Genomic DNA, 15,221 nt, shown 5'->3' with positions numbered 1-15,221 from the left:
ACACATACGTGAGCAGCACCCGCATATGTAAACGGTGTTCAAACCACACATGTGAGGTATCGCCGCGATTGGTAGAGCGAGAGCAATAAATTCTAGCCCTAGTCCTCCTTTGTAACTCAAAACATGCAACCTGTAGATTTTTTTAAATGTCGCCTATGAAGATTTTAAAGGGTAAAAGTTTGTCGGCATTCCACGAGCGGACGCAATTTTGAAGCGTGACATGTTGGGTATGAGTTTACTTGGCGTAACATTATCTTTCATAATATTAAAAAAAATGGGGATAACTTTACTGTTGTCTTATTTTTTTGATAAAAAAAGTGTAATTTTTTCCCAAAAAAGTGCGCTTGTAAGACCGCTGCGCAAGAAAGTATTGCAACGATCGCCATTTTATTCTCTAGGGTGTTGGGATAAAAAATATATATAATGTTTGGGGGCTCTAATTAGAGGGAAGAAGATGGCAGTGAAAAATAGTGAAAAATGACATTAGAATTGCTGTTTAACTTGTAATGCTTAACTTGTAATATTAAAAGCAGCCACCAGATGGCGCCAGCTCACACATCTGGTGGTAATAACTTGTAATACCAACGGCTCACCACCAGATGGCGCCAGCTCACAAGAAAAAAACTATTTTTTATTTTTTTTGCCCACCTTCCAAGCCAAGTCGCCAGGACACCATTTCTAGTCGCCATGGCACCCGGGATTTGTCGAGCCCTGATATATATAACATATAAAATATACAAGGCGCTTCTGGATTCCTCAATAGAGACCTCCCAGCGGTGCTCCTGTGACACTGTACGTGAACGCTCCCAACCAACTCTAGCACTCTGCAAGTGCTCCAACATTGTTCACGCAAGTTTTTAGTGTTTTATACCTAAATACTGAATAAATTCCTATGCCGTTTGGCTTGGCGCTTCTGTCTCCTCCTTTTACATTCAAATTAATGGGTTGAAATCTCACTGCACCCGAATCATATGTGAATCACACAGGAACACACAACGCGGTCCTGTGAGATTCATAGTGTGAACCGGCCCTTGTTTTAAGCAAATAGCAAGGTAGAGAAGGCAAAAAGTGATATTTTTAAGTGGCTAACCAACATTTTTAAAAATACAAGCTTTTGAAGCTATAAAGCCCTCTTTTTTTTTATTTTTTTGCATAGATACAATTCTGAAAATGGCAAAAAAAAGGGAAATTTTGACTTGATTAAGTACCATATCTTGGCGTACGGTACACTGGCTATATATTCATAGACCCTGGTTATGCACCGATACCTTCAGGTGATCGAGCACTGGCAAGCTTTTTAGGACACCTTCTGGAAAACTTTTAAGAAAACACCCCCTAGCAAGGCCCAAATCTGTCCTTTCAGAGACCTTAAGTTTTGCTTAGGTCCTGTTTGTAGGAAGGCCAGAAAATTAGGCACAGAGTGATCTCAGGGTTTAAAATGCCTGAGTTCACAACAGGCAAAAAGATTAAGGCATGATAGTAGATCTTTCCGGAAGTGTCTTTTCTTCCTTTTAGAAAAGAAAGAATGACAGATTTAGAGACACCCTCTGTCCCAGTGTCATGCTGTTAAAGATAAGCCAATCACTGAGGAGCAGGATTCATTTTGGGTACTAAAAAAAGCAGGACTGGGCCTGTTTGGAGAAGATCAGCAGTTGTCTCCTAGTAATCTGTGTACCAGGTTCTTGTGGGCAAGTTTGGTGCAATGAGAACCAATTTTTTTTTTCTTCCACTATTTTTCAGAGCATTAAGGACAAAATTTGCACTGGAGGTAAGGCATAGATTAGCCTGAACTGAGACCAGGTAATTATTAAAGCTAGCAATGCCGGATACTATTAAGGGTATTTGGAATACTGAATATCTTATATTACCTTTAATATTTTATGTCAATGTTTCTTTATCAGCAATGCCCACCCATTTGAGTCACGTGGCGGTGTGACTGGTTTGACTATGTGCGTACTACGTTATGCTGCTTTGCGCATGACGTCATCCACGAGCCGTATTGGTCATGTGCGAGCCGTATTGCCAGAGACTTCTGCTGGGCGTTGGACGTGTGGCGTCATGATGATGGGCAGGCCCTTCCAGTCTGTGACGGATGTTATTGTTTCACGTAATCTCTCCTACTATTGGCCACTACGATCACGTTGTTATGACGTCTGACCTGGATGTTTTCGGTAGCAAGTGGATGGGATCAATCACGCAACCTATCACACCTGAATTTCGCAGGCTTTTTGATGGGTCTTACACCATGTGAGTGCTTGGAGCTGCTCTACATCGCTTACTACTATTGGTCCTTGGCTCGAGGTGTGGAGTCCAATGTATTATGTGACTGGTTCCCCTCCAACCACGGACCTGCTTGCTGAAATCTTGATTGGTTAATCATCGGTTTAGAAGGAAAGATGGAAAAATCTCCAAAAGGCATCAAATTGCAGATTAGACATACTTATAATATGTCAAAAAAAGTTAGATTTTATTTCCATCATTTACACTTTTAAAATTACAGAAAACAAAAAAATGGCGTCTGTAAAAGTTTGGGCACCCTGCAGAGTTAATATCTTGTACTGCCCCCTTTGGCAAGTATCACAGCTTGTAAACGCTTTTTGTAGCCAGCCAAGAGTCTTTCAATTCTTGTTTGAGGTATCTTTGTCCATTCTTCCTTACAAAAGTCTTCCAGTTCTTTGAGATTTCTGGGCTGTCTGTCACGCACTGCTCTTTTAAGGTCTATCCATAGATTTTCAATTATGTTGAGGTCAGGAGATTGTGAAGGCCATGGCAAAACCTTCAGTTTACGCCTCTTGATGTAATCCCCTGTGGATTTTGAGGTGTGTTTAGGATCATTATCCATTTGTAGAAGCCATCCTCTCTTTAAAGCGGTTCTCCACACTAAAGTGGAGTCCCGCTGATCGGAACCCTCCCCCCCTCCGGTGTCAAATGTGACACCTTTCAGGGGGGTGCAGATACCTGTCTAAAGACAGGTATTTGCACCCACTTCCGGCCACACGCTACGGGCAAAAGACGGGTTTTTCTGACTTCCCGTCTGTCGCCCGTTGTGTGCTGGGAACACTCGGCTCCCAGCACACAGCGTGTGAGCCAATCGGTGGGCGCAGCGCGACTCGCGCATGCGCCGTAGGGAACCGGGCAGTGAAGCCGCAGCGCTTCACTTCCTGGTTCCCTCAGCGTGGATGGCGGGGGGAGCAGCAGAGAGACGAGCGATCGCTGCTCTGCTGCGATCCGTGCTGGACTCCAGGACAGGTAAGTGTCCTAATATTAAAAGTCAGCAGCTGCAGTATTTGTAGCTGCTGGCTTTTAATATTTTTTCCCCATGGCACATCCGCTTTAACTTCAGCTTTTTCACAGATGGCATCAACTTACCATCCAAAATTTTCTGAAATTTTATTGAATCCATTTTTTCTTCTCCTCGTGAAATGTTCCCTGTGCCACTGGCTGCAATACAACCCCAAAGCATGATTGATCCACCCCCATGCTTAACAGTTGGACAGAGGTTCTTTTCATAAAATTCTGTGCCCTTTCTTCTCCAAACGTACCTTTGCTCATTCTGGCCAAAAAGTTCTATTTTAAACTCATCGGTCCACAGAACTTGTTTCCAAAATGCATCAGGCTTGTCTATATGTTCATTTGCAAAGTTCAAACGCTGATTTTTGTGGTGAGGACGTAGAAGAGGTTTTCTTCTGATGACTCTTCCATGAAGACCATATTTGTACAAGTATCTCTTTATAGTGGAATAGTGTACCACAACTCCAGTGTCTGCCAGATCTTTCTGGAGGGATCGTGCAGTCAAACGTGGGTTTTGAATTGCCTTTCTCACAATCCTGCGAGCTGTTCTGTCTGATATTTTTCTTGGTCTTCCAAATCTTGCTTTAACTTCCACTGTTGACTGCCATTTCTTAATTACATTCCGAACCGAGGATATTGACATCTGAAAACGCTTTGCTATCTTCTTATAGCCTTCTCCAGCTTTGTGAGCGTCAACTATTTTCAGTTTTCTAGACAACTGCTTAGAACCCATGTGCTGATTTTTGGGGCAAGGTCAGATGAGTCTGGGCATTTAAAACATTTGAGATTGACATCACCTGGTCTTCCCAGACGATGATTGAGAACAATCCATGACACTGGCAGGTCTCAGCTTTGCAAAGGGGGCAGTGCATGCTATAAATTCTGCAGAAGCCATTTTTTGTTTTCTGTAATTTTGAAAGTGTAAATGATGGAAATATAATATGTAAAAAAAAGTTAGATTTTAAGAATGTCAAATCTGTAATTTGATGCCTTGGAGATTTTTTCATCTTTCCTTGGCTTCGTTATGCACATTAAATACAAATTTTTACACAAATACACAATATGGGGGAACAGGTAGATGCCTTAGTAGAAGTCCTAGGACGACGAAACACGTCAGCAAGGTACACCGCTCCCCATACTGCTTTTATTCTACAGTGATCACTTATTTACTTCCGGACTTTTCTTGGATCGTTTGGTTCTCCTACTGAACTGGTCGAATTTAGATTCAAATATGGGCAGGCCGATTGTACCCTAGTCAATCCATTGATCGACCTGGCTACAACCAGCCTGTTAGATTTTTCTACATACAATTACTGACAGTGGCTGTAGCCACTAGCAGCAATCATTGTATTCTCCCCGGCTAGGAAGGCTCCCCGTACCCCCCACTAGCAGAATACAATAGTGCTGCGGGAGGCATTTCCTGACAATTTTCTTTCCTTCTACACATGGTGCAAATATAGGATCCTACTTCGGTGCAATGGAAGCATCATTACCAAGCAATCTGAGTGTGTTGCAAACTCTTGAGTGAGTGCTTGCCTGAGCTTTTGCAAGAGTTCCGTTACACCTGCTTTCTGCCATTGCCATTAGTTGGGGTATTGATGCAAGGTACTCATGGAGTACTGTTCAGAAATGGAGTAGTCATTTCCACAGAAGGATATACAGCAACTCTGGTGTCAACTGCCCTGTAACAAAGTCCTCGTGTCAATAAGGCAGGAAAAGTGCAGTACATTTTAGGCATTTGGGTTAAAGTAGTGGATAAAAGGTGCAGCCTGTGATGTGATGTTACACCCACCCAAGACTAAGCTCTGAATGGTGGAATTTTAAATACAAAGTCGGAAAGTTAAAACATTCAATAAGTGAATGAACTCCAGCTTACCTTTGAACGAAAAAATAAATGTGCATATTTTTGCAGAAAAAAATTGTGCAATATTTTTTTTCCTACAGGAGCCTGCAAAGCATTGCACCCTGCGATCAGTAGCAAGTGCTGTCAGACTCCTGCACACTTCCAGTTTTCGGCCTGTACCTCCATATGAACTTTAGAAGGTCAAAAGAAGAGTGAGTGAACTACAGTTCATTAAGGACTACAAGAGGTCTACTGTGATGGCAGACAGGACTTGTAGTTTAATGAGGCGGCTGTGTAAAACACAAATGGAACGTTCTAAAAGTGAACTTAGTCTTTCAATAGGTGTAATAATGGAAATATTGTGTCTTATACCTGCCTTGAAGCTATAGTATAGTTGATCTGATAACCGTGACAAATGTCTTAACTTTATAGGTAGCTGGTCCATATTTTGGTCCAGGCTTCACTTGACACAGTGGCCAATAACATGGAGAAGTCTTCAGGATCTGGCAACTACAGGAATGGACCGTGACTCTGGAACTGTATAGCATCCTACGGCTAACTACACTTATTGCCAAGGTGAACACCCAAGCAGGATCCAGTGCCCAAAGCAACATTACAGGCCATCCTTACAGCGTGGGGTCCAGGTAGAGTACCCAATGGTTACACCAATCCAAATGCACTGCTTTAATGCTATAGTAGAGGACAGTGAAGAGTTGATTAAAAAATCCAAAATAAGGGGCATCACCTAAAGACAACAAAAACTGCAGGTCCCACAGGGGTACGCTCAGAGGGCATGTCCAAAAGCTTTGTCAGTGTCCAATCCCCTAAATTCAGCAGCCTATAAACCAAGGTCTATGATTATTCAGCATGTGGTTCTGTACAAAATAGGTACTTTTTTAAAGCAGAGTGAGGAAGGGTGATAACCTCATCAGGATTTTGTTATTTTCAATGTCCTTATTAGGAGAAGGGTGCATCTACTCATGTTCTCTGTGAACGTTACCTGTACGATCTGTGTGTGGATGGGCTGTTTGATGAATATCCAAACTCCATAGTGTAATGTGAACGCTCTGTGGCTGGGGAAGGAGGAGGGTTCAAAATCTACAATAAAGGGGGGGAGGGAAAAAAGTAAAATGTTTGTCAAGTATGCTCATGAAAATGCACATCAGACACAAACTATAGCAGAGGAGAAAAAACTCACAGGTGGGAAATAAGTTCCTTTGGTGCTGGAAGAACTGCTAGATGATGCTCCAGTCACATGAGCGCGATCATAAGGCGGTCCACTGCTCCCACCCATAATGCTCAGCGAGCTGATGACAGACTTGCCTCGTGACATGCCTGAATGGGAGAGAGATGGCAAATCAGATGATAATAGGAAGTAGAAGCTCTGGAGCCTCCAAGTGGTTGAGATTATTTTAAAGAATATCAAAACTATCACCACAGTGTTTAGTGTGAAATGTGAACAACTGGTAGCCAGTTGTGGCTCAATAAACTTAAGCCATGCTGACTACTATTTATTTGATCGGGACAGAGTAATGTTCCCTTAATACATGCAGACAGTTTGTCCACTTTTTATCCATCCTTTAACAGATGAAAAACAGACAAACTGTCTTTGCATGAAAAAATGGCTCCGGGACTTCAAAAACGGATAAGAGGAAAAAAAAAGGGGGGAAGAGAAGAGGAAAAAAAAAGGGGGGAAGAGAAGAGGAAAAAAAAAGGGGGGAAGAGAAGAGGAAAAAAAAAGGGGGGAAGAGAAGAGGAAAAAAAAAGGGGGGAAGAGAAGAGGAAAAAAAAAGGGGGGAAGAGAAGAGGAAAAAAAAAGGGGGGAAGAGAAGAGGAAAAAAAAAGGGGGGAAGAGAAGAGGAAAAAAAAAGGGGGGAAGAGAAGAGGAAAAAAAAGGGGGGAAGAGAAGAGGAAAAAAAAAGGGGGAAGAGAAGAGGAAAAAAAAAGGGGGAAGAGAAGAGGAAAAAAAAAGGGGGAAGAGAAGAGGAAAAAAAAAGGGGGAAGAGAAGAGGAAAAAAAAAGGGGGAAGAGAAGAGGAAAAAAAAAGGGGGAAGAGAAGAGGAAAAAAAAGGGGGAAGAGAAGAGGAAAAAAAAAGGGGGAAGAGAAGAGGAAAAAAAAAGGGGGAAGAGAAGAGAAAAAAAAGGGGGAAGAGAAGAGAAAAAAAAGGGGGAAGAGAAGAGAAAAAGGGGAGGGGAGAAAAAAAAATATTCATGCATGCAATAAATCATGCATGCAAAATGTGTTTAGCACTTTGCGTGCTTCATCCAATGTGGACAATGTTCAGTGGTTGATCAGCATTGTCAGCCCTGTATCGGAACCAAGGCTGGCCATACATTAAACCATTTTCTTATTCAATTTCCTTTAGAGTTACCTTCAACTATGTAGTGCAAGTGTCTGCCTGAATGCATACAAATGAAGACTTTAGGTTTGACCTCGTATTATACAGTTTTGGTAAATTTAAAGGAAAATTGTAGAAGAAATCTGGGTAATATATAGCCAGCCTTCGATTATAAGCAGGGCAATGGCAGAATCATCAAGTTATCTACTTATATTAAGTTAGACTAACAAAAAAAAAAAAAAAATCATATTGTGATTGAAAATATATTATGGAAACCTTCAAAAAGGTCAGTTTTGCCTTGAGTAACACTATAAGGAAGGCTTTTGAAAAGTTTAATTTGTAAAACTAGTAAAATGTAATTATGTGATTTGGAACATTAGATAAGCTGCTGTTTATATCCATGAACTAAATGACAGGTTCTTACTAGAATACATAAAATACTTATGACTGCAGTTATTGAATTAAATCCTTAAAGTGGAGCTCCAGGTCTCCGACAAAAACATTTAAAGTCAGCGGCTACAAACACTGTAGCTGTTGACTTTTACTATTAGGGCACTTATCTGTCCTCACCCAAGCAGATTCTTGAATTGGCTTTCGGGTGCTGGCGCCGCCATGTTGGGTTAGGGAAACAGGCAGTAAAACCTTGTGTAAAACTCAGCTGGCAGTGGGAGCGAGTACCTGTCAAAATCAGGTACCCGCTTCCCCCCTCCCACAAACGTGGCACCGGTGGGGGAGGGGGGGGGCGCTAGAGTAGGTAGTAGACAAGCAGAGCTTCCCCATTTTGGGTAAAGCTCCGCTTTAAGATGTAAAAAAAATTATATATTATCCACATATTTAAGGGTTCCCTGAATCTCTGTGCTAAAAAGTTATCATGCAGAGATTCAGAACAAATAACAGACTGCAGGTTTATAGCACCTACAAAAAGGACATGATGGTGGGAAGTGACCAGCTTAAGATTGGGTAACATTTCTGTACTGGAAATGCTGGTGTATGCACACACACAGGAACTTTGTACCAGTGTAGAAGCAGTTAAAGGAAAAGCCCAGAGGACAGGAGGAGGGCTCCCCTCTACACATTGTGTTCCTAAGCAGAGATGTAACATGACCCCCACTGACTTACACAATAGCTTCACAGGGGAAAAGGTTTGCGACCGCTCATTGATTTCTGCAATAAGATACTAGCTACATCCTCAGAAGAAATCCAGAGTCTAGAAAAGCCACTGAGTAAACACAGTCTATTACCCTGCCACTGCGAGAGCTCCACCTATAATACCTCTATGTAGGGCTCTTAATGTGGGGGAGAGAACAAAAACAATTTAGACGTAAACTAAATTTAAAGCCAACCCTACATGGATTCGAAATTTGGCAAGCTCAGCAGAAACCAGATCATGTATGAGCAGGCTGATTGTACAGAAGTCGATCAAAATCAATATTTGTACAGCCAGCCTCTTGGAAAATGGATGCACAATAAATACCATTGGCTATAGCTGGCAGCACTGATCAATGTAGTCTGATGGTGGGAAAGTCTCCATGCCATTAGAACAAAATAACTTTTTGAGAGTCCTGCCAGCTCATCGCTCCAGCCCTCTGGCTTTCACACTGGAGTGTGAGGAGCGGCTCTTTCAGGGCGCTTTGCAGGCGCTATTTTAAGCTTTATAGCGCCTCAGTGTGAAAGGGGTCTAAAGGATCTAGAGTTTTTTCACGGTTTTACCCACATTTTTTATTTTTTTATTTTGCCCAGAATGGAACTCTCCTTTACTTGAAGTAATAGAAAACTTTTGAATGGTTGATGATTGGGCAGAGAACAGCTTTTTCAGAGGGCTGACGGACTTGAAAATTATCAAAATGTACAGCCTGCTTAACAAATCTAGCCTCATTCATGATATAAACATTACATTTGTAAAAAGGAGCAATAGTGGTTCAATATCACTCAGACTGATTTCCAGGCTCATCCAACTAAAGGAGATCTCTACAAAAACGTAAGACAAAACCTCTCAAGACATGTATTGCCAGAACAAATGACCCCACTGGAAAAATTGTATTTTTCTGGTTCGCGCAGCTAAGTGCATTAGATACAATTCTATAAACAAACATGTTCCTCACCAGGTAGTGATCCAGTAAGGGAGCTGGGATGGGGGACATAACCCAGCGGTACAGAGGCTGGCCCGTGCACAACATAGTCATTTGCCATGGTCTCTCCATCACCTTTCATGCGGGGACACAGAACACGCTGGCACACAAAATAAACTCCACCCACCACGAAAACTGTAAGAATAACCCCAATAATAGAGCCGATGGTGTTGGTCGAAGGTGGAGGTGGTTCTTCTGTAGGATCTGGAAGGGTCAGAAAAGTGTTACTTCAGATCACAGCAAATTAAACACCAAAATTTAAACAGTTAAATATATACACACACACACACACGGTAATGTGCAAGTGTACACAGTTTGCAAGTGTAAGAACTGATGCTGGTTTGAAGCCAAAGGGTAGTCACATCAAAAATGTATTTGATTTAGATTTGCACTTCTGTTGGCTCACTTTGCACCGTGTGTAATTGTTTATTTTTATCCATTTACAGAGTGATATTTTAAGCCTTTCTTTTAATTTTGAGGATTATGGCTTACAGCTAGTGAAAACCCAAAATTCAGTATATCAAAAAATAGGTCAGGAAAGTTTGCTGGCCAATCAACAACAGTGATATCACGATCATTAACCACTTAAGGACCGCCTCCTGTAAATATACGTCAGCAGAATGGCATGGCTGGGCAGATGTACGTACTGGTACGTCCTGTACATCTACCCAGCCGTGGGTCACGGGCGCGCGCCCGCGCCCCGAAGCTCTGGGACCCGATCGCCACTGGGGTCCCGCGATCTGTCCCCGGAGCTGAAGAACGGGGAGAGCCGCGTGTAAACACGGCTTCCCCGTGCTTCACTGTGGCGGCTGCATCGATCGTGTCATCCCCTTTATAGGGAGACACAATCGATGACATCACTCCTACAGCCACACCCCCCTACAGTTGTAAACACACACTAGGTGAAACATAACTCCTTCAGCGCCCCCTGTGGTTAACTCCCAAACTGCAACTGTCATTTCCACAATAAACAATGCATTTTAAATGCATTTTTTGCTGTGAAAATGACAATGGTCCCAAAAATGTGTCAAAATTGTCCAAAGTGTCCACCATAATGTCGCAGTCACGGAAAAAAAAAAAAAAAAAAAACGCTGATCGCCGCCGTTAGTAGTAAAAAAAAAAAAATTACAAAAAAATTAATAAAAATGCAATAAAACTATCCCCTATTTTGTAAACGCTATAAATTTTGTGCAAACCAACCGATAAACGCTTATTGCGATTTTTTGTACCAAAAATATGTAGAAGAATACGTATTGGCCTAAACTGAGAAAAACAAAACGTTTTTTTATATATTTTTGGGGGATATTTATAATAGCAAAAAGTATTTTTGTTTATAGCGCAAAAAATAAAAACCGCAGAGGTGATCAAATACCACCAAAAGAAAGCCATTTGTGGGAAAAAAAGGACGCCAATTTTGTTTGGGAGCCACGTCGCACGACCGCGCAATTGTCAGTTAAAGCGACGCAGTGCCGAATCGCAAAAAGGGGCCTGGTCCTTTACCTGCATTTTGGTCTGGGGCTTAAGTGGTTAAACCAGCCATTGGTACTTTTGGCAGTGTGGGCAGGTGCAAAATCCTGCTGGAAAATGAAATCAGCATCTCCATAAAGCTGGTCAGCAGAAAGCAGCATGAAGTGCTCTAGAATCTCCTGGTAGAGGGTTGTAATGACTTTGGACTTGATAAAACACAGTTGACCAACACCAGCAGATGACATGGCATTTGGCTCCCTAAATCATCAACGACTGTGGAAACTTCACACTGGACCTCGGTCAACTTAGATTCTGTGCCTCTCCACTCTTCCTCCAGACTCTGGGACCTTGATTTACACATTAAATGCAAAATGTACTTTTATCCGAAAAGAGGACTTTGGACCACTGAGCAACAGTCCTGTCCCCTTTTTTCCTTAGCCCAGGTAAGATGTTTCTGACATTGTCTTTGGTTCAGGAGTGGCTTGACACAAGGAATGAGACAGTTGTAGCTCATGTCCTGTATACGTCTGTGTGTGGTGGCTTTTGAAGCACTGAAACCAGCCGTAGGCCACTCCTCATGAATCTCCCCCAAATTTTTTTTTTAAAGGGTAAATTTTATTGTACATATTAACAGTATCATACAGTGACATAATACAGTACACGTTTGTACATTATATTTCACTTACATCAAACAAACTCAGGATTATGCAATTTCAGCATGTATTGGACATCAAACCAATCATCCATAAACCATTAACAATAAGCAGAAATAATAATGAAACAACCATCGCCCGTCTCCTATGTCACCTCTAGTGTTCCATCTAATTTACCAGCCCATTGCACGACCCGACAGCACACCTCTACCCACAACTCCTGTCACATCTTATCTGTTGTCCATTACCTCACCACCACTTCTCCCGACACCCTCTCCACCCATCTGGCCCACACTTTTTTAAATCTTTAAGACACCCTCTAGCTATGCAAGTTAAATTTATACATTGGTAGGGCCCTGTTCACTAGTTCCACCCATCCTTGTAGAGATGGGGGTGATAGATTCCGCCATTTAAGGGCCAGCGCCTTCTTAGCATAACAGAACAGTACTCGGAGCAAAGTCTTCTGAGAAGTCGAGATTTCCTCCTCTTCCAAGTCTCCTAAGAGACATCTGGCCAGGGAGTAAATATTTGGGAGTTCCAGGGTATCTTCCAGAAATTTTAGTATTGCCCTCCAGAAGCTCTTCACCCGGGGACATAGCCATACCATATGGAAGAAATCATCTTCCGCTGCGTGGCAGCGAGGACATTCTGATGATTCCCTTCTACCCATTTTATGTAATCGCTTGGGGGTAGAATATATTCTGTGGAGATACTTAAATTGTGTCAACTTTTCTCTAGCGGAGATCTTTGAGGGCACCAGTGTGTCCAGAGCCTCTGACCAAGTGTCCTCCGTGAGGGACGGTATGTCCGCCTGCCACTGTGCCATCACCCTCCCCATTCTAGGAGAGGAAGATGTCAACAGCATGAAATAGTATTTGGAAATCAGCTGTGAATGATCCCCATCAGTTAGTACCTTTTCCATACTGGAGGGGGAGAGCGCCGCCGCCACCACCCCCCCACCGTACTGAGCATTTACTGAATGACGCAGCTGGAGATAACGAAAAAATAACGTATTGGGGATTTCATTTTCAGACTTCAAATCTACAAAGGTCCTAAAGACCCCATCCCTAAACAGCTGATGAGGGTACTTAACCCCATATGCTGCCCAGCATGACCCATCGGCACCTTGATTATCTCGCGAAGTTAGGGATTGTGCCACAAAGGGGCATTGGGGGAGGCCCGCCAGATCATTTCCGCCCACCCTGACGTTGCATATATGGAATATTTTGTACGACAGTTTTTCAGCAATCCTGCTCCCCGCTCCAGGTAGGGTCAGTTCCTATAAAGGACAATAATCAGTCCCTCATATGAGTGGACCTGGGCCGCCTGGGTTGCCACAGACGCAATGTTCAGATTTGGGAAACCCCACCAGTGTACATGTGTCAGTTGGGCATCCATGTAATAGCATTGCAGGTTTGGTAGGGCCAATCTGCCCGCTCGCACAGGCAGATAAAGTGTGTCCAGAGCTACTCTAGCGGGCTTAGAGCCCCAAAGAAACACAGAGAGCATTCTATTAATGCTCGCGAACCACCTCTTAGGGATATACACCGGTGCGTGCCAAAACAAGTAGATCATATTAAACATATTAATTCGGCCAAGAAGACCCAGTGGCAGCTTAGCCCAAGTTTTCAAGCTGTCCCTCAACCGCGTCTTCAGGGGCGTTTAATTGTTAACCACATAAGTATGGATCGGCAGCTAGACTTCAAACCCCAGATAACGAAATCTAGAGACTATCCTCAGGGGGGCCCCGGGGACAAGCTTGGGACATAATTAGGATCAAAAGGAAAAAGAGAATGGATTTATTCCAATTCACTTTGAAGCCCGAGAACTGGACAAATTCTGAGATTCTTTCTAGAGCGTTGGTCAATGAGCCTCCGCTTCAGCCAGATACAGGAGCATGTCATCTGCATAGAGGGATGTTTTTTCCTCCAGCTCATTGACCGCACATCCCCCAACACCCACATCTACTTTCAACAGAGCCGCCAGCGGCTCTACAGCCAGGGCAAACAGCAGCGGCGACAATGGGCACCCCTACCGCATGCCTCTCACTATGCTGAAAGAATCTGTAATAGTATTGTTAACCCTGAGCCTAGCCCTTGGTTCAGCATACAATATCTGAACCCATATTATAACTCTAGGACCGAACCCCAGCCGCTCAAGGACTGCCACCAGATATGGCCATTCAATAGAATCAAATGCTTTATGCGTATCCAGGGACAACACCACCCGAGTATCAGGCGTGGGACCCTCAGTTTGTAGGATAGTAAAGAGTCGGCGCAGGTTTAAAGGCCGTCGACCGTTCAGGTATAAAACCGGTTTGGTCCTGATGGATAACGGAAGCAATGCTCTTATTCAACCATTTGGCAAGTAATTTCGCTAGAATTTTGGCATCCAGATTAGGGATATTGGTCGATAGGATTCGCAAAGATCGAGACTCTTGTGCGGCTTAGGGATCAGCACTATAAGTGCCTCTCTCAGAGACTCAGGGAGCAACCCCCACACCGGTAGTCATCCATATACATTTTAAGCAGCTGGGGAGCCAAACTTTCCGCATATGTGGTGTACCATTCTGCTGGAAACCCGTCTCTCCCCCAAATTCTTGAATGGCCTTTGCTTCACAATCCTATCAAGGCTGCGGTTATCCCTGTTGCTTGTGCACCTTTTTCTACCACACTTTTTTTCCCACTCAACATTACATTAATATGCTTTGATACAGCACTTGGTGAACAGCCAGTTTCTTTAGCAATGAACTTTTGGGACTTTCCCTCCTTGTGGGGGGTATCGAGGACTGTCTTCTGGACAACTGTCAGCAGTCTTTCCCATGATTGTGTAGCCTACTTAACCAGGCAGAGACTATTTAAAGGCTCAGGAAACCTTTTAAAAGTGTTTTGCGTTAAAGCGGTTGCATACCCACACAGAATTTTTTTTATTTAAAATAAAAAAAAACTGTAAGGCAAACTAGCTTATTATGAAATACTCACCTTAGAACAAGGTGTCTGCATCTGATCCCGGTCCTGAGGGAGTCGACATGTGCCCTCTGCATTTCTTCCAGGTTCACGGCTCCGGAAGTGGCTGGAGCCGCGATTACAACACCCAAATGCTTGCGCGTGGCAGTCGTCTTCCCGGCAAGGTCCAGCAGTGTGCTGGACCTTCAGCCCATCCTTCAAAGCGCATGCGCTCTGACGTCAGCGGCTGCATGCAAAGTAAATATCTCCTAAATCATACAGGTTTAGGAGATATTCATTTTAACTACAGGTAAGCCTTATAAAAAGGCTTACCTGTAGATAGAAATAAAAAAAGGGTATACAACCACTTTAATTAGCTTATTAGATTGTGACACCATGAGTCTACAATATTGATCTTTTTCACAGTATTCAAATTTTCTGAGATACTGAATTTGGGGTTTTCACATCAAAATTAAAAGAAAGAAATGCTTGAAATATATTACTGTGCAATGAATCTAAATATAGGAGTTTCACTTTCTAAAAATAAACTTTTT

The 15,221-nt window shown here is 42.9% G+C and overlaps 1 protein-coding gene across 2 annotated transcripts in view; it reads right to left on the bottom strand.

Moving 5' to 3' along the window:
• The window catches only part of LRP6 (LDL receptor related protein 6), a 150,874-nt gene that overhangs the window by 12,623 nt on the left and 123,030 nt on the right, over positions 1-15,221 (bottom strand). For both annotated transcript variants that reach the window (XM_040345378.1, XM_040345377.1), the window contains exons 20-22: positions 9,576-9,806; positions 6,333-6,469; positions 6,135-6,232 (exon numbers count right to left, since the gene is read on the bottom strand). In XM_040345378.1, the coding sequence (XP_040201312.1) occupies positions 6,135-6,232; positions 6,333-6,469; positions 9,576-9,806 (466 nt within the window). The remainder of the gene's footprint in view (positions 1-6,134; positions 6,233-6,332; positions 6,470-9,575; positions 9,807-15,221) is intronic.

The sequence above is a fragment of the Rana temporaria genome, chromosome 3 (assembly GCF_905171775.1).
Source record: "Rana temporaria chromosome 3, aRanTem1.1, whole genome shotgun sequence".
Taxonomy (NCBI): domain Eukaryota; kingdom Metazoa; phylum Chordata; class Amphibia; order Anura; family Ranidae; genus Rana; species Rana temporaria.
The sequence above is the reverse complement of the archived record's forward strand: the minus strand, read 5'-3'. Positions and strand labels throughout refer to the sequence as shown.